The sequence below is a fragment of the Mauremys reevesii genome, linkage group 4 (assembly GCF_016161935.1).
Source record: "Mauremys reevesii isolate NIE-2019 linkage group 4, ASM1616193v1, whole genome shotgun sequence".
Classification (NCBI taxonomy): Eukaryota; Metazoa; Chordata; order Testudines; family Geoemydidae; genus Mauremys; species Mauremys reevesii.
The window spans coordinates 61392611-61413191 of NC_052626.1; the positions used below are offsets into that span (position 1 = coordinate 61392611).

Sequence of the window (20581 nt, forward strand, 5' to 3'; positions counted from 1 at the left end):
ACTGGACTCTTCATTAAGATGGTGATTCTTGCTCTTTTCATCTGTGTTGCTGAAACACTTTTCTTCTGACATTTATTGTTGAGCTATAGCCACTATTTCCATCCTTTTGTTGCATGGATTTTTTTTTTACCTTGCATATTCTGTTTAGTACTTTGCTGCTCCATGTGTCACACATTCTAGTATATTCTTTGCTCCTTTATTTTCATAGGTTAGGTTATGGCAGCATAAAGTGCAGAATGTTGATATATTTAAAAAATCTAATTTCACATTGTGAGAATGCACCCTTGGCTGTACAGTCCTGATCAGAGATATTTCTTTAATTTTGTCTCCCTTGGGAATTATGATATACTTTCCTATTGGGGATTATTAGAAGCAGTGAAGGCAGCGCTTACTAGCAGTGTTACCAGTATTCAATGTATCAGACTCCACGGTTCATGTGAGCCCTATGATGCTTGGGGTGGAGAGGGAGAATGGCAAGGCGATCTAGGTTCTGTAGTTGACAGGATCCAAAGTTGGTGGAGCATTATTGGACCTATACTGTGGGATAAAATCCAACAAGGGGGATTTTTCTTTCAGAACGTGATCAGTGATTGGAATTCTCAGTCTCAGAGGTATTGGCACATTCTTCCTTATTAGGGTTCCTAGAGAAGGGGGATGGGTCTAGATATTAAACCATTGTGACTTTTTAAAAGACATATTCTGGGTTAAATTGGTAGTCAGATTTGGGGTTGAAGGGTGGGTGGTTTTTGTTTTTGTTTTTTTGTTGTTGTGTGACTGTTAGCAAGAATCTGGTCATGATGATAGGGGTGCTCTTCCATTTTCCAATAAATTGGAAAATTAGAGCGGGACAATCTGCTACAGTCAGATGATGTATCCCAAATACTTATATTCATGTGGATTTTTTTTTTTAAATTGCAGTCCTTTCCATTTTCTTTATTTCTGTGAGTTGAGGAAGCGGGGGGCGGGGGAGTAGCAATGGGATGGGAGTAAGAAGGATGATGGAGGTTTGGGATAAGAATAAAGTTGCAAGAGGGATAATAGGAGGGAATAATCTGAAAAGGAACAGAGACGAAAAAGACAGTACAGAAAATCGGGGGTAGATACATGAAAGGGACCTAAATAAAATTGTGTCCACTAGAAAAGTATCATTTGTTCATCACAAGAACCACTACCTCCAGAAAAGTCCATTTTGGAAATGGGAGGGCTAGAGAAGTAGAGAAAGGATTACTAACCTAATTTGAGTTAAGAATACAACAGAAGGTAAGGAGAGCATGCCCCTTATAAAATTGTACTTTTTTTTTTTTAATTGGTGGAATACTGTCCCACTTTGACACGCTTTTATAGTATTAATACCTTTTTCCTTCTGTAACACTTTCCATCCAGGGATCTCAAAATGCTTTGCAAACATTACACCTCATTATCTCAAATTTAAGATGAGAAAACAGACATGGAAATCAAGTAATGTGCCTACGGTTATGCATAATGAGTCTGTGACAGAGGTGGAAATAGAATCCAGATCGCCTGACTTGGTGCACTAGTCAAAAGACCATCCTTCCCATTTTTCTCACCCCTTAAAAAGTCAGGGTAACTCTCCCTCTAGCTAAAAAGTGGTGGCCATAGGGCTTGTCTATACTGTTTATTTAGTTGGCTCAAGGTGGTTGCTAGACATTAACAACCTGGAGAGAGAATACTTGGTTCTGAATTCAAATGAGCCTTCTCTCTGGTCTGTGTCTTATCTCACTTGTTTTTGTTGTTGTGTCTCTTTCACTCCTGGCTTGTTCTCTTTCAGTTTCATTTATGCCTCTGGATGAGTGCCCCCTGCAGAAAACTCCTGCACATAGTACATTTTTGGCATGCTTGTAATAAGAGAGTGAAACTGATGAGAACTGCATGATTCTTGTCTGTTTCATTTTCCTTCTGCTACAGTTGCTATGACAGGAAGCACAACATGACCTTTTCCTACTTTATTCCCCTGTTCTATAACTTTCAGAATGGAGAGGGTAAGGAGTGGTTAAAAATATAGCAGACTTATGGTGACCCCCTGAATAGAGAGTGTACGAATGACTTTGTATTATTTTCAGCAAATGTTATCATAATGATATATCTTTTTAAAAAATACAATTAAAAGAGCATTCTATTTATCTATATACTTAAAAATAATCACCACTGTTTTGAGTGAAAACTAACTTCTTACAATTTTTTCCACTTGTTTGTGCACACTGGTTTGTTGTAAGACCTAATCCTGCAATGCCCAGGTAGATACCTGAACTGCTGTGGGGCTTTGTGCAGGTATGCCTGCACATTGTAAATTGAGGGATTGGGGCTATAGAGTGGTTTCTTATTTTTAAAGAGAGGACTGCATGGCTCAGAGTACAAAGCCTTGTCACATCTAGATCAGTATACAGATAATGCCTGAAGTGGTAGAGACTGAAAGATATTACTCCTCAGACCACTAAATGGAAGTGTGTGTGGAATAAGTTGGTGAGTTCATTTTAGTCTCCATTAGACATGTGTCCACTACTGATCTGTAAGTAGCGGGGAAATATTTAACGAGCATGGAGACTACACTACTTTCTTAGAGAGTTGGTCCTTCCATTATAGATTTGAGGTAAAATAACAGGGCAGCATGAGAAAGTTTAAATCGCCACTGCCATATTGTAGTTGGTCTGAGGCTACAAAGATGATTTTTCACTTCAGGGCAATTAATCTCATACTTTTAAGTGAATTTAGGACTGGTGAAAAATTACCCTTTTCTTTTTTCTTCCCCTGAAAAATCCCTGTTACTACACAGCAAGAGTGAAGGACTTGGGCTTTCTCCTGCCAAACCGATGGACCCTTCCCTCTAAATTGCTTTTCTGTACAGTTGATTACACAACTATAACTTCTATATAAAATATTTTCTGAAACCTCTTGCTTGCCTAAAAGACTTTCTAGTTAATTTTAGATTTAAATTATACCTTTTGCAGTTACATTAATTTGACTGAGTTTATAATCTGGTGATTTCCTGCTCTAATTTCTATACAATAATCAGTTACTTATGCCAGTTTCTGATATGATTCACCAGATAACAATGATAGGCCAAGATGTGCGCTGAGTTACACCTTTATAACCCTGTCAAAGTTCATGTGGCTTTGTGAGCATAACCAAAGGATGAATTTAGATCAGTTTATGTTGCAAATATATCTCCAAACATTAGTGAATAGAATGTGTTATTTACTCCTTCACATAACACAACCATGGGTCACCCAATGAAATTAACAGGCAGCACATTTAAAACAAACAAAAATAAGTACTTTATACAACGCATAGTCAACCTGTGGAATCCTTGTCAGGGGATGTTGTGAAGGCCAAAACCATAACAGTCAAAAAAGAACTAGATGAGTTAATAGAGGATAGGTCCATCAATGGCTATTAGCCAAGATGGTCAGGGATATAACCCCATGCTCTGTGTCCCTAGCCTATGTTTGCCAAAAGTTTCAGTGGGCGACCAGATGGATCACTTCATGATTGCCTGTTCCATTCATTCCCTTTGAAACACTTGGCATTAGCCACTGTTGGAAGACAGGATACTGCTCTAGATGGGCCATTGGTCTGACCCAGTATGGCCATTCTTATGATGTTAATATATCTGGATTCCAAAGGTTCCAGAGGTGACAAAATTTACTTGCAATATGTTGTTCGTTGTTACAGGTTCTCCAAAGTGGCAAAAGATTATCTGACCCAAATAGCTACATTAGTTAATTTTTTTTAGTGCTTATATAGGATGGAACACTCTTGGTTCTTGTCTGCATTAAAGAGATCAATATACTGTAATGCACCTCAAATCCACTTTGAATTCACACAGGAGTGCTTCATTTGATTATCAGCCAATACTGCAGTGTGGATTGTCAACTAAGACTCCAGTCCATGCTCTTCTTTTTGCATTAAAGCAGGCCTGCACAACTCGTAAAGCGGCGAGGACCATATTACTCCAAAGAAAACAGCTGAGGGCCGACCCCCCCCCCCCGGGCCACCAAGCCCCCCCGAAACACAACACCCCCTCAGTGCTGCCCAGTGCCCCTGAAATACTCCCCCACTCCCCAGCACTGCCCGCCCCGTGGAAACAAACCCTCCTTCCCCAGCGGTGCCCCAGTGAAACAACGGTATTGGACCTTGGTAATATGTTATAGCGGGCCCCTAAGGTAGTAAAATTAAGGTAAAAGAAAAATTTCTTTTTGCTAGAAGTAGAATAAGATCCCCCCCACACTTTGTAATCAATTGCCCTGTTGAATGAATGAGGTGTGAATGAGGAAGGTGTGGAAGGCAGGCACTTCCAGACAGCTGCAACCCTTGGAGAGGGGATGGGAGCCAGACCAGGTCAGCCACTGACTCCTCGCTTGCCTCCTCAGCCCCCTATCCCTCCACATCGCCTCCTCACCCCCTGCCACTGCCCGCCTCCTCAGCCCCTCACCCCCACCGCCGACTCACCTGCCCCCCCACCACTGCCCGCCCACTCGCCTCCTCAGTCCCCCGCCTCGCCTCCTCACCCCCTGCCACTGTCTGCCCGCCTCTTCAGCCCCCCTCCTTCACCCACCACTTGCCTATCACCCCCCACAGGCTGCACAGTGAGCCCACCTACTCACCCCCCGCATTAAAGGCTTCTTTTCTATATAAAGAAATGTGTTTTTCGTCCAATTCTAACTTTTGAGGTCATGCTTTATAAGTATGGCACAATAGGTCATGTACTACATTAAGGGCTTGTTTTGTTTAATAAAAATGTATGTAGTGTTTTGTTGTTAATTAAACTTCAATTACTATCTTAATGCAGCTTGACACAAATCATGAGCACAAAGTTAATTATCTAGCAAATAAGCAATATATCATTTGCCATTTTTAATATACTAATGCTCAATTAATAAGAATCAAAATATTAAAGCTATATAAATTGTTTAAATGGTTGTAAATCAACATGTTTAAATGGTTATATTAACCAATGAGAAGACACCTTTCTTTAGCAGATAACTGAAGAACAAATGGAAAAGTTGATCAAAATCCATGATATAAATGAATGATTTACAACTAAATAGAGCCTTTATACTAGATTGGATACATCTTTTTGCTATCTAGGAGGGAACATTATAACTGCATATATTTATTTACGCAAATTATATAGCTTCAAAGAAAACAGGAGAATAAACCCAAGGGAGAAAACAATAAAGAGGAAAATGAGTAAAAAACAAAAGAATGCAAAAGAATTAAAATCAAGAGGAGGCATGCAGGACTCTTAACCCAGTTTTAAACGTATATATGGTTTAAATGAATGTCTTTACATTAAGGCTACTGGGATACTTGCTTGACTTTCCAGTTTTCCATCCTACTTCCACTTGATATTTGGAAAACAACCACTGATGCATTTCACTGCTTTCTAGATGAAACTGGTCTTCTGTGCAAAGAAGTTCTAGTAACTTCTAAGAATATTCTTAGAAGCCTTTCCAAAGACGGTGGAACCAGATCCATGCTAAATAAATAACAGCAGCCCCTTGTGATTTGCATGGTTCTTGTAATGTTAGAAACAAACAAACCCAGCGTATTTTTCTGGTGAAGATGTGTTAGTAATTTAGTATCGTAGAACAAGGGGGCTTCATTTTAGTAGTAGAACCAGTATTTCACATTGACTTTTGCAGTGATGTTAGGTACTTAAATGGTTCTTTTGTACAGTGGTGATAGATTTAATCATAGACTATCAGGGTTGGAAGGGACCTCAGGAGGTTATCTAGTCCATCCCTCTGCTCAGAGCAGGACTAATCTCCAGACAGATTTTTGCCCTAGATCCCTAAATGGCCCCCTCAAGGATTGAGCTCACAACCCTGGGTTTAGCAGGCCAATGCCTAATAATCTTCAGAGTGCTGCCTCCTAGTATTTTACTTTCAAGTCTTACTTTACCGTTCCTGGCTTTTTGATCTAAAAGAGCAAAGGGGAAATATTTTGTCTGTTCTGGAGAGAATGATAGACTATCCATGTTTTTAAATCTGATGCACATGTGTCTATTGTGCCTGAAAAAATGGATTGGTTTGTGCAGTTTCTTTATTCTGATGTTCTTGGAATCAAAACTATCAGAGATTATCCCAAATACATATGAATAAGCTTCTGTTGCCTAGAAACAGTCATGGGAGGACTGGCCTTCCCTAATATTACATTAGGCCTGCTAACTCTCAGTATTGAAAATTGGATTTCAGTGGCAAAAGGAAAATAATGCTAACAAAACTGAAAAAGATGCTTTGATAACATTAGTTGTTATGATTAGTCATTTATTCAACTCAAATTTCTAGGTTGCTGGTGCTTTGGTAGCTTGACATTGAACTATCAGTTAGGTTTCCTTGACTTTTTTTGGCACCCTATAATAACCATTTCTCCCAAGCTGTGCGCATAGTGTTTTTAAGGTTAAATTACCAGGTTGACACTCCTTGTTTTAGGGCTGTTCAAATTATATCTGCAAATCTGCAAAACAAAATATATCAAGGTGTATTTTATTAACCCCAGCTTTTAATGCTGAGATTTTTGTTTCCAGACATTAAACAGGTTTTCACCTATTAGACCTATAAACCCTCCTTTGCTGGGTTTATGCTCAAAAGTATTTGGCTTGTTTCTGATCACAAAATTTGATATTGGTTTATTCTAGATGCCCAAGCACCTCCACCCTGGAGGCGGTCTAGGAGAATTTTTAGATACATAATATAAGGAATTGACTGGAATTTTAATACCTACAGTGTGTAATGAGCAATTGTGCGTCCTGCAAATACAAATAAAATACAAAAGTAGCCATTGTGAGAAGCAATATTTGCCATCAGATTAGTAGTTAACCACTAATGATTTTTAGTTTAAAACGTTTTACAGGATCTTTGTTAGAAAAGCATGCCCAAGAGCATCCAGCCTGGGCTATGCTGGCTCCTCACCCCTTTTTAAATATAGTTTGTAAGAGAAGTGATCCCTAGATGAAATATGTTGTTGGAGGGCTGTACAAAACAGCTTAACACAAATTTGTATTGACCTGAAGAGGAGCAGTGTTTCAATACACCCGGAAGGGCAGACCTTACAGTGCTTGATGGTTGGCTGTTGCAGGTTTGCCTGACTTCACGGTAGCTCTGTGGGAGTAAATGCTCAGGAGGCCAGTGGGGCACCCAGCGGGCTGAGCTCTACAAGGGACACAGTCGAGTTTGAGTGCCCCGGAGGCTTAGACTCTGTGTATGGAGAGGGGCCAGCGCTTGTGTAAACCTAGCAGAGCCCCGTTTGCAGAGGCAGCCCGTGGGCGCGGCCCCTCGCTCTCGGAGCGCGCCTACGGGTGGAGGGGGCCGGCCTGCGGCCGCTCTCTGCTGGGGCGAGCAGCCAGCTCCGGGGCTTCGAGTGAGCGCGCTGACTCCAGCAGCAGGGGCGGCGGACAGTGCCGCTGCGGGGCTTCGATCGCAGCGTTTCCCCGGGGACGGCGCAGCGCGTGCGGGGACCACACAGCGGCGTCTCTTCGAGAATCTTCCCCTTTCCTCGCCTGTGGGCGGGGTAGGCCCGGGCCCAATGTCGGGGAGGACCCCGACCCTGGCACGTGACGGATAGGCGGCCAGGCGGGAGGGAGGGGGAGTGCTAGCCACCAGTGCGCCTGCGCGCAGTGCAGCGTCGTTACGTCATGCGGGTGCGCACGCACGTTCCCCCCAGCTGGTGGACACACGGTCCGTGTGAAGAGAAGGGAGGGGGCGCCCTCCCCGGCGCACGGTAACTGCGGGGAACGGGCGGGGGTGGGGGTGCCAGGACCGGGACTGCCGGGCCCCGCCTCGGAGGTGGCGCGCGCAGGTCCGCATGCCTCTCATGCGCCTCCTGCTGGCCGCGTCAGCTGCGAAAATTAACACCAGGCACAGCCACGAGGCTGCAGGGCCCGTGCGCGGGCATCTCCCCGAGACCCCAGGCACAGCGCGAAGCGCCGGCCCGGTGCTGTAGCGGGCACGTGGCGCGGCTCCTCGCACCGTATCCTCTTTGGCGCGGCCCAGGCGGGGGCTGCCAGGCGCGAAGCGCCTTCGAGTGACTGGGGGCGGGCCAGGCCCTGCGCGCCTAGCACCGGGGCTGGCCCTAGCTGCCCTCTCGGCCCACGGCTGCGGCCTCAGCTGTAGCGCAGCGCGATGCGCCTCCCATCCCGTGCCGCGCCCCCCCCGGTGGGCAGGGCCTCCAGGCCCGGCTGATGACGGGGTCAATCGGCGGCGGCTGTAGGGGTCGGCGCGGGGTGTCTGCCGGGCCCCGCTTGTGCGCTGGGCGCGAGTGAGGCGGAGTCTGCGGGGCTTCCCCGTCCCGAAAAAAAACCCGGGCTAGGGCCGCTGCTTCTTCACTGGCCGCGGCGACTCTTGGTAGAAGCCGATGAGCGCCCGCCCGCCCGCCGGGTAACCCAGCCTCGTCGCCCCGAGGCCTCCCGGCATCCAGTCTCCGCCCCAGAAAGCAGCGTCTGCTCAGCCGGCACCCGGCCCAGAAGCCACCTGCTCCCGCCGAGCTCCGTGCGGGGCCGGCACCTGCTGCGCCAGTCCTGCCAGCCGGGGGCTCGCAGAGCGAGGTGCTGCCGAGTGCGCAGGGCTGCAGCGCGGCGCCGCCCGACACAGCCACCCTGCGGCAGCCAGCCACAAGTGTTCCCGCTGACTTCAACAGCAGCGCTCTGCGCACATCGCCTGCTGTCATTGGGCTCATCTCCCTGGCTCTCATTGGCAGTTGGAGAGAAATACTCTCAGCTCCTGCCATTACTGGGCCTGTGACGTCCAGCTCGTTGCCAGTCTCCCACTGTCATTTGCTTTTGTGGACAGTGGGAGGGATTTGTGATTGAGAATGCAGATAAAATGCACAGTATTATTTTGAATGTGTCGTGAGAAGTGTCCTAAAATAGTGGCATGGGTTGAACATGTGCACAGTGTGCATATATAAGGAATTCTGGATCTTAGCACCTGTTGTCTGTTTGTAGATTAGTAAATTTATTTATTTGGCATGTGAATTTCAAATAAGTGGCCTTAAGACTTTGCACTTCTCTAGTATCTTCCGTATAAGAATCTTAACCCAGTTTACAGTGGCCCCTATCCTTTTTTGTGTGTTCACGAGGTCGGCCTTCACAGATCTTATTGCAGAATCAGGGCCAAATTTTCACGACACAACTGCTCAAAACTTGAAAAGCAATTTGGTTTTGTGTTCAAGCCCCAGAAAGGATCTGGAAATTTTGTAATACATGCAAAACTCCTATACTATCCATTCTTCACCCTCTCAACTTTCAAAAAACCAACATAAAACCACAAGAACTTGAAACTTAAGTATCTGAAAACATACCCAGGATGAAAATGTATCCTCAGACTTAAATGTAACTTTGTTACTACTGCATGCTAACACACACAAATAAAACAAACTTCTCTTATGAAAGGAGAATATGAACAGTTTGGGGTTGACTGTCTTTTTTTTTTCTAGCTCTGCTTCTTCACATGATCAGCATGGGCATGCTGGTGGTGATCCATGAAAAGTCTGGGGACCTTGCAGTTTGGGAAATTCACCATACGTGAAATCTCCTGTTTTCATTTTAGTAGATTGTGTAGGAGAAATGGAAATGATAGTCCAGTAGTACAGCAATTTAGCTTTTGTGTATATAATTAACTAAATATGTATGGTTGGAGAGGGGGAGATTGCTAAATCAGAAGCTGAGAATAGTTTTGAATATTTTCTGATAAATAAGAATAACACATGTTGGAACTAGTACACTTAGTTCTCTCTTTTTTTTTAGTTTCGTTGGAACTTATTTTCTTGTAGTTTGTTAATCCCTTTTTGAAACACAGGCACAGCCATCCCAATTAATGAGAAATTTCCCATTATATTGCGTATGGGGAAGTCTTGCTCCCCCTTGTACAAGTTCATCAGTCTTCAAAAACAGTGGAATTCATTCAGTTTCATGCACCTACTGTGGATTGAGGTCAGCTGCTGGTTATTCTTGCCTGGAGACTGCATCCCTGCATTCATTGGCGTGAGGTTTGTTGAAGAGTCAGGACATGCTGAGTTGCTCTGAATTATAAAGTTCCACTAGCAGAAACACCAGGAGTTGATCTGTTATATGGAATGATATAACTTAATCACTTTTCTGGCATTTGCCACCCTTGAAATCAGATCATAAACAACAGTTATCGGTGTTCCACAGTTAAAGAAACTGCTCTTAAATATCTAATTCATATAAAGTATGTTTGGATTTGGGGCAAGTATTGGCAGAGACATCACTTTCCCCAAGTGACCTAGTGCTACTGACCTCAACTCCACTCCCTTGTTCTGGTTCCTTTAGACTATGCATGTACATAATGAATGAATTTTGTGTTAGTATTGTATTTTACCACACTGCATTTCTTACATATTTAATATAAGGGTGAAAAACTCTGATATTTAGTGTGGACTATGAAAGTTGCAAATATATGTTCTCCAGAATATGAAAAGCAGATGAGCTGAACTAAAAGTAAAGGAATGACACCATATCAAGATGAAGTTCAGGTTTTGTTCCTTAATAAAGTTTAAAAAACTCTATTGGTATCTACAAAGTGATGATAGGGTGGAATTGAGCATACAAATTGACAAGCCCACTTGTGGATTTTCAATTTTTTTAAAAAATCTTTTTTAAAGTGATACAACATTTGCGTAATGGGGGGAGTAGAAAGACCATGAATATGCAGATAGGGTCTCTTACATATATATAAAACTGTGGGAGTAATTACAGCAGGATGGGAGTCCTTGTTTTCATTTTTTGCATAACTATCTCATAATCTTACAGTGACACTATTATAGGCAGAACTGATAGCACTGCCTTATAGTTGAGGTTGCCTGACACTTGCCACCATAAGACCCCTGTTTTTAATTGCTTGTAACTTTGCCACTCTTCAATAGTTTTGGCTGAAAATTTCCATGCTGATTGCCTGCTTTGACTGAATTTTTGTGGAAGGTTTCAGCAAAAATGGTTCTGCCATTTCCAAGAATGAGATTGGGGAAAATGTTGGGGTTTTCCATGGTTTTTTTTTTTAAATCTTTTATTGAGAAGACCTAGCACCCCATCTCTCTCTGCTTTGGAGCAGAGACTTGAGGTTTGGCTATGGGCTTGCCTTTGTGAAGGGATGTACCTTTTCCTGTTTTTGTGTGGAAAAAATATCCAAATTTGGCAAAGTTATAACCCTCCCCAATCTCAGTTTGCATATACTTAATAGTGTCAGGAAGAAGTTAAAATTTAGCCAGCAGAAAAGACAGAAACTGCTGAGAAGCAAGGACATAGTTTCTGTCAATATATGATAACTTAGTTCAGCTTATCAGTAAGAAAGAACAATGCTGACCACCCTCAAGGCCCCCGGATATCTGTAAGCACTCATCCCTACCCCTGCCTACCCCTCATCCCACCTCTTTGCCCCGAAAGTAGTCACAAATAATTGATGTAATCACGATGGGTCTAATATGTATGTATTGTTCCTACTGTTATCTTTGTTAAAAGTTCTCTTTTTGTTTGTAACAGTGTCTGTCTCGATGTACAAATAAATGCAAATAAATTAATACAAAAAGTATATAACTGGCCACTATGGCACCATATTTTAAAGCTGCTTGTCAGTCTTCCCGGTACCATAAATAAATCCCTTTCAGTATTGTCTGTGCTTGCCTAATTCTTGGGGAAAATAATCTTTTTGCCTCACAGAATCTTCAGAGAACTTAGCTGCCAAACTAACATGTTAGCAACATGTTAGTTTGGCAGCTAAGTTCTCTGAAGATTCTGTTTACACTAGGTGTACTCCTGGCTGCTGTGGACTTCTGTGGCAATGGGTGCTAAGTGAGAGTAGGTAGACTCTCTCGTTCTCTCAGTATCCTTTTTGCTGGAACTCAGGCTTTCATCTTGACTTGAAAAGAAGAAGGGGGAGTATCTGAACCAACAGGGCAGAGGGAGTAGATTGAGCTGGGAGTTAGTGAAGAGGGGAGAATGAGATCAGACAAGGAGCTGAGGAGAGGGAGGCAAAAGGACAGAGCAAGAAGGGGTCAAGTGTGGATGATCAGGGAAGAAGGATCTGTCACCACTAGGCAAAACTCTGCCTCAGAACCTAGAATGAAACCCAAGATTCCTGTCATTCACCATTCCTCTGTCATTTTCAAATATCTGTGCAACACACTGGCAAAGTGTGTCTCATCCCCCTTTCGTGGCTGTTCTACCCAGAGGATGTTAACCTACTGTTATCTGTTCACCACTCGTGGCAGAGGTCTGTGTGGTGAATCTAAATGTTCCCAACTGGCTGCTAATCCATGTGTGGGAGTCAGTATGATTCTACATAACGATATTTCTGTTCTGTTGGGGTTTTTTTGTTTGCTTTTTTAAAATCATAGGTTTTTGTGTGTAATTTCCTATGTGAAAAGAACATTAATGTTGCAAGATCAAGCACTCAGATTAGGAAATGTCAGGTTTAAGGTTGCCTGTGTGACCTTAATTTGCCCCCCCGTGCATATACAATCTTTAGTTACATGAACAAATAGTATTTTTTTTTATAGGATGCCACCTCATTCAGTGCATAAGATAGATGGTGCTTGCTTAATGAGTAGATACCCAATGTTTTGTTTTATCCTTATTGTCAGTATGTGGATCCATACTTTATTTACTGCACGCTATTCTAATTTCACAATCTTGAGTCGTCATTAATTCTGACACAACGATGCCTTATTGACTGCACACTTTTCCAACCCTGCTCTAAAGACCAAATTTTTTATTTTTTCATTGGCTTTTCTGTGGCACTTATCACAGTAGTATATGATTTCACAAACAATGAATTTATTTTCAAAACACTCTTGTGAGGTGAGGGATGGTATTATCCCCACTTTGCAGATGGAGAACTGAGGCACACAGAGAGTAAGATCTAAAGTGTCTACTAACTTTGGATGGTCAATTTGAGATGATTAGAGCCTGATATTTGAGAATAGTTAGCGCTAAAACCACTTTATATAGTCAAAATACTGCTCACATTGACTTCAGTTGCAGCTGAGAGTGCTCAGCACTTCTGCAAATCAGACAGAACAGGGACTCACATTGAGCTCCTAAAAAAGGAGAAACAGTGACCATCCTTGAAACGTCTGATTTTAAATTACTTGTCCAGCATTACATAGCAACTCTCTTGTAGAGGCTGGTGTAGAATCTCCTTCTCAGGAGTAGCTTTCAACTATCTTTGCCAAGAGACCATTCTTTTTCTTCCTGCAGTTCCCTGCATCATTCACTACACATATTTCTGCAAGAAACTGAGGCCAGGGTCTTACAGACAACTGTCTCCTTCACTGCATAACCCTGATTAATCCCAGGAGTACAGTCCATCCTGTGCATTGCATGAGGCTTTGGGTCCTGTGGAAAAAAATAGTGTGTGATCATATAATTAACAGCTGTACATATGCAAAAGAGGAGCAAATTAGTTTCCCACACAACATTAATTCTGACATTTAGGTGCTTGACTTTGCAACCTTCACGTCTTTTTAATGTAATTTTATATGTGTAAATATATTATAAAAAAATGTTTCTGTAGTGACCCAGTTCTTTCAAGTAAAGGGAGGAGTATATTGCATTTGATTAGTGCTAACTGGGTCTACTTGTTTGTTTCCAGGATGGTGAACACAAGGGAAAGGCTGTCAGAACCGTTTCAAATTTGCAGTTAATTTGAAAGAATTTACAGAAGTGCCCGTTATCATCATGGAGAAACAACAAATTGTGTTGGGTAACCGGGACAGTGGGACAGTGTCTGGTGCAGCACCTGCTTTTTTTGTCATCCTGAAACAGCAGCAGGGAAATGGTAAAGCTGATCAAGGAATTCTAGTAGCAAACCGGGATGCCTGTACTCTTACCAGTAGTGTGTCAACTCCAGTAAAATCCAAAGTAAAGACTTGCCTTCCAGCTGATTGTACCTCAGGTAGCATCACTGTCACCCTGGACAACAACAGCATGTGGAATGAGTTCTACCATCGCAGCACAGAGATGATTCTGACCAAACAGGGGAGGCGTATGTTCCCATACTGTCGGTACTGGATTACAGGCCTAGATTCCAATCTGAAATACATCCTAGTCATGGATATCTCTCCTGTGGACAATCACCGCTATAAATGGAATGGTCGTTGGTGGGAGCCTAGTGGGAAGGCAGAACCCCATGTTCTGGGACGGGTATTTATTCATCCAGAATCACCCTCCACTGGTCAGTACTGGATGCACCAGCCGGTATCCTTCTACAAACTCAAGCTTACCAACAATACTCTGGACCAAGAAGGTCATATCATATTGCATTCTATGCACCGCTATCTGCCACGGCTTCACCTGGTACCTGCAGACAAAGCCACAGAGGTTATCCAGTTGAATGGTCCTGATGTACACACCTTCACCTTCCCACAGACAGAGTTCTTTGCAGTGACAGCCTATCAGAACATCCAGATTACCCAGCTAAAGATAGATTACAACCCTTTTGCTAAAGGATTCAGAGATGATGGACTGAACAGTAGACCTCAGCGTGATGTGAAGCAAAATAGTAGCTCAGAGCATGAAGGAGGTAGTGTTTCCAGCTCTCCCAGCAATCGTGGCCGACATACTGAAACTGATGGATTAGAGTCACAGCAGAGAGATCTAGATTTTTCATTTAGTGGTCAGAATCCATCAGACATTGATGTGGAGAAAGAATCTTTTAATGCAGAACGGGACTTCCTGGATTTCCTGGATGCAGACCTGCCTCATAGTGATATGCCCAGGTTAAAACAAGAGGTATCTGAAAGGTAGGAGTACATTTCATTTTTTTGTGTATTGGGGACTGGGTTGGGCTGGACTCCCAGTAAAATGTCAAATGGTGTGTTTTTTGGCAGTGGGGGTGAGAGGGAAGATGGATTTACAACCAGAGTTTGGTTGAACTGATGTTCCAGAACATTTTGGGTTTACAGAAGGTCTTTTTTCTCATACATGGACATCCATTGATCTGGAGATTTCATCTTCGTTCTGCTGGACTGCTGCAGTACTGCACTCTGACTCATTTACTGTGACTATTTGAGAGAGAAGCTGGGGAATCACTGTTCCCCACAACAAAGAGATTTAGAGGATGAAAATTTCATCTCAAACTGCCAGGAACTTTAAGTAGATCAGATTTTTAGTAATCCGAGCCTACTGATCTTCCATTTAGGGCAGTTTGAGGCACTTGTGTGCTGAATCTACTCTTCTTCCAACTCCCATAAAGCGTGTGTATTCATATGGTCTTACCTAGCGTACCACCCTCTGACACCTTCCACAGGCTTCTCTCAGCAATGTAGCAAAGCAGTTTAGCCCATACTGCCAGATGACCTGTACCAAGTGGATCTCTGTGTTCCTAACAATTCCCATTATATGTGCGTGTGTTAGTGCAGCCTAGTCAAGTCCAGCTTTTTACTGTACCTTTCACTGGTTTCCCTAAGTAATGCAGCAGAACGGTCTACACATACTGTCAATCTGCCTGTGCCAGCATACTATTGACATAGTTGGCACCTGCAGGATGAAATATACCTGATTTTCTCTCCTCCCAGGTTCCTTGGCATACATGCCAGAGGCTAGGCTGCCACCTTACTGGGATTGCTGCCAGTTCTCTGCCAATCAGTGCAGCAGAGAGTAGCCAATAGCTCATATCACTAGTTCGCCAGTGAACAATCAAAATAACTGTAATTCTATAGTGAAAGTCACTAGTAAGGAAAAAATTGTCCCACATGTGGCATAGCTGTAAAGCCACTGCAGCAGCGCCTACTACACACAGTGCCTTTTGTAACCAGGAGAGGTTCCCAAACATCAGTGCTCCTTCTGCTAAAGCTGAAATTATGAAAGATGTTCCTCAGTCCCTTCAAGGTGGTCATTGATCTGGGCAGCAATGAATAACTGTAAAAGTGGTAGTTTTCTAACCCCCTAAGGCCACCTGAACCCTGCAGCAGTAATACCTCATGAGAATGTTGGAATCACGCGAGGACCAAGGGGATTATTACTATCTTTATTTTGCAACTTTTTCCGGTTTTAAGGCAGGACAAATAAGAGTTTCTCCTAAATTTCTCATGCATTCATAAACAGAAGGCAGAAGTCTCCTAACGAGAACCTCCAGGTCAAGAGACCTGTATCCAAACTAATTCTTTAGAGTAAGAGAATTCTAATTTTTAAGAGCACCTATGACCAAAGTGGAAAGGTGTTGGTCAGATGTGTTTCTTATTGTCATGTTTTTGTTGCTTTATTTTCAATATCACCTTTCAGAAATTCAGATTAAAAAAAAAAAAAACTAATCTTGTGAAAAATGTTCTCAAAAGTGATCCTTCCTCTTTAGCCTGAGCCACCGTCAGTCCCAAAAGATTTTGATTAGAACTTGGAGCAGGTGTCTTTGGAAAAATGTTAAGTTTATAAGAAGCCCCAATCTTGCAGCTGGACACATGTAGGCACAAGGGGCTTTACTGAGTTCTTTCTTTTTTGGGGCTGTAGGAATGTCCTGCATAATTTTAGGCAAAACTACTTTATCTTGGTCTAAATGGCCACCCACAAAAAAAAAAAATCTAAGAAATTTGAATTCCCTAAAACCAACAAGATCTTTCTTATGGTTCTGTCATTCTTGCTCTTTTCAACTTGACAAAAATTAGTTAGAAAGTGATGTGGAGATATTCTCAAAGGATTTGTTCAAAATGAACAATTTGCTTCCTCAATTCAGCTCTTTCATCGGGGATAAAAAAAAACTTTGTATCAAATGTACAGATGAACAACAAGCAATTCTTCCAGATATCTTGTTTGTTTTTTGGAGTCAGGAATTTTTTTTTCAGCTCTGTAGGACAAAGATCGACACAGGTACTCCTTCAATGACAGATCATGTAAATTTGTCGACTTAAGGTGTCCTAAGTCTTAAGAGAAAATCAAACACTTTCCTTTCTTCTTCAGAACAGTTGTCACCTCAGACCCAAAACATACTAAAAATTCATACAAAAGGGGATACTGTACTAGAATATACAGTGTTTTCCTCTTTTCTTTTATCTTCTGTGCTAGTACATTTCTATTAAAAACTAAAGATGCTATATATGTATAAATATATAGTATTTTTGTAACCATAGTCCTAGTGCTACTCTCAGAATGTTGTCCAGGTATTTTCTTTAAGTTTTTAGTATCCGCCTTCTACACAGGAATGACAATCTTCATTCACTCTCTCACTTCTGGAACCAAAATTTAGAACTGGAAATATTCCATAACTCATTCAAGAAATGGCTCCACTCTGTCTTTTTTTTATGCTCTATAGGTATCAAGGATCTTGCATTGCCTTTTCCATTAAATCTGTTCCTCATTCTCATGATCTGCAGTTAAGGGGAAACACTGTCTATCAATCACTGTTGATCATTTTTCATAGTTTATTGTTGGCTGTGCAGAAATGGCATGTGTTATGGCTGATAGGACTTTACGTGTGTGTGTGTGTGTGTAATATATATATTCCAAGATGTTGCATTTCTTAAAAGGCATAATTTTAAGTCAAACTAATTAATGGATTTCCTTGTAAATTTTCAAAAAATTCCTCAGTACTTAAAAAAGTGAGTGATTTGGGAAGGAAAGGATGTGTATTTTTTTTTAATACATAACAGAGATTGAATATTTTCTTTTAAGTGTGAAATGTAATTCAGTCTTAACTATGGTGCCATGATGGACACCTTCATAATTTCTCTTATTTACTAGAATATACAAGGAGTATCATATTTTGCTAAATTTAGTGGAGTCTTGGTTTCACAATCAAAGGAAGTACACTGTAAGGAAGGATCTATTTTACAACATTGTAACTAGCTATTAATTCCACTTTTTAAAAAAACTTCTTGTTTCTCAGGCCTTGTCTACATGAGAAAGTTGTAGTGACTTAATTAAATCTGCTTAGAAACTGATTCAATTAAATCAGTGCAGCCCCCTCTTATGGATGCTCTTATTTTGTTTTAAGAATGCCTTACTGCGATTTAAATTGTTGATTCCATATCAACATAAGCTAAACCGGTATAAGGTATACTTAAACTGATATAGTATACCGCAGGATGTTACCACTAATTTACTTAAATCAGTTTCAAAAGCTTTCTTTCTTGCCACTTCCCTATTCAGGGTCGGTGACTTTATAGCTTTCTTCCAAAACTCATGATCGTATGCCAAGCTATTGTGCAGATTGGTCTCTCTGAGATCCGTTGATATCCAGCCCACATACCGAGTCCTTGATCTCCCCCTTGGTTGTCCTCTGTCCACAGTCATTCCAAAAGCCATTCTACTGATACATCTCTCAGGTCTCTGCTGCATATGACCATTCTAAGGTAGCCCAGCCTCCCTCCATTGGTTTTCAGTTGGAGCACCCATGCTAGGCTCCTTACAACCACATTTTTTTTTATTTTTTTTTATTTTTTTTGCAGCTTGACCATCTCAACATCTTTGGTTTTGAGGTGGAGAGCATTTTGATTTCCTTTTTTGTGGCTGGCCTAGTATCTGTTTTGTATGTTAAAATGGATCTAAATCAGTTTGTAAAGTGATTTAGTATAAATAAGGCTTTGGTTTTCTAATCAGTCTCTCACTGGTGATACATTATAAAATGTTTGAAGTCTATTCAGATACCATCAGTACCTTTTTAACTTTAATTGTTGTGTGATATATTAAAAAAAAATCACAAGAAGAAAATATTTGCAGACATTTTTGTTTTCTGAGAAGAATTGGAATCCTATTTTAGAAGGTTACCCTAATGAACCATCCTTATGGAGAATTTTGATCGTGTTTTTGAAATTCATTTATTGCTGCATTTCATGTTTGCACAAGAATTCTCTCGTTCTTCCAAGGCATTGAGAGTCTCAAATATGTGTCCCGTACATTTCTTTATGGCAATGGTCTCCAGACTATGAGGCATGCTCCCCTAGGGGAGGAATGGAGGAATGTTCGGGGTGGGGGCACATTGCAGCCCAGGCCAGTCCCCACAAGGGGCGGGGAGGGAGCACCACCCCACCCCGCTCTGCTCTGGCCTCACCCCCAGTTGCAGCCTCTGACCCCAGTGCTCTGTTCCTGACCCTGCTGCCTCCTGGCCCAGCTCCAGTGGTGGGGAGAGCATGGAGAGGGGTAAGGGGGGGTGAGCGACCCTGAAAAGGTTGGGGACCACACTGCTTTATGATTTGATATTGTATCCATATGATTGTAATTTAATTTTATTATAATGAGGAAAAAATTTAGTTATATCAAGTGCATTTTAGGAAGAAGAATTTTACTCTATTAAAAGTGGTGTATATTCAGATCTCCATGAATGAAGTGTTCAAGACTTGAAAAATTTTCACAACAGCAACTAACTAAAGTACTAAGCCTATGAGCCCAGATGCCACTATACCTCCCCTTCCCCAAAAACACCCTCCCCCCAAAATCATGGCCATAAATTTTAAAGAAATAAAGCAATAATGTAGGAGTATTTTACTGTACATAACTATTGCCAATCAACTTCTCATCTAACAAACTTCAAAATGTAATTTACTCTGTGTCCTGCGCTTTTGATGTACCGTCTCTCTACTTTGTGGCTTTACTGCCCTCTGCCATTCCTATTTTGGATTATGTTGTATCTCTTTTTGCATTGTTCAGAAAGTGTGTTTTTTGCTTCTCTCTCCTTCCATCCCCTTAAATCTTTTCCTCTGTTTATCTGCATTGTGAGTTTTTTTAAATACCTTTTACTTTAGATTTTTCTGACTTTCCTTGTCCACAAATATCTCACCCTTTTAAAAAACGTAATCCTTTCATTTTATTCTTTCCTCCCTCTCTTCTTCCCTAAAAAGAGAGATTTATCTAATTCAGTTTATGTAACTCATAATTTTTATGGACAACAGCTACTGCTAAATATCTTAAGGAACAGTTAACTATTAATTTTCCTTTTCAATGGTTTTACCATCCCAATTAAAGTTTAGCATTGTGCTGTTTCCCATATTAGTATGGGAAACCTGAAAATCTACTAGACCAGAGGTTCTCAAACTTGGTCTGCTAGCTCCATTCAGGTGGTCCGCAGATAGTTCCTTCTAAGGTTTGTGCCTGGGCGGCTGCACATGAGGGAATAAAGGGCTGCCCACTTAATTAGTGGAGCCGGGCAGGCATGGCTCCACTAATTAGGTGCCTGGACCCTGGAGAAGATGCACATGTAAGGTGAGGTGATGGCTTTGGGGAGAATAGGGGGTAGGTGGGAGGGGGCAGTGGGATGAGAAGAGTGGGTAGGGGGAAATTGGTATGTGCAGGGCTGTGGGGGCCAGAGAAAGAGGCGACTTTCTCCAGCTCCAGGGCTGTGGCTGACAGGGAGAGAACCCCCTCCTTCCCAGCCCCAGCTCGGGGGCAGCTGCAGAGGGGGAGAAAGGGAGACACTCCCCCTTCCCAGCCCAGCTCGGGGGCTGCCACGGGGGGGAGAGGCTACTTATATTAAAATATGAGTTGTGTGCTTTTATTTGTAGAACAAAAAAATGTTAATTATTAAGTTATTTTATATAGCACTTTTATCCAGAGCGCTTTACAATAGTTAGTAACGGTACAAACAACATTTTGAAAGATCATTAAGTGGTCCGCCAAGACCCT

General features: G+C 42.1%; 1 protein-coding gene across 8 annotated transcripts in view; it reads left to right on the forward strand.

Annotated features, from left to right (window-relative positions):
• MGA (MAX dimerization protein MGA) overlaps positions 1-20581 on the forward strand; it is a 90363-nt gene that overhangs the window by 1199 nt on the left and 68583 nt on the right. For 7 of the 8 annotated variants that reach the window (XM_039538132.1, XM_039538134.1, XM_039538135.1 and 4 more), the window contains exon 2: positions 13626-14775. In XM_039538132.1, coding sequence (XP_039394066.1) covers positions 13712-14775 — 1064 coding nt within the window. In that variant the 5' untranslated portion in view covers positions 13626-13711. Of the gene's footprint in view, positions 1-7612; positions 7741-13625; positions 14776-20581 lie in introns of those variants that run through there. The other variant, XM_039538133.1, reaches the window with a different exon arrangement.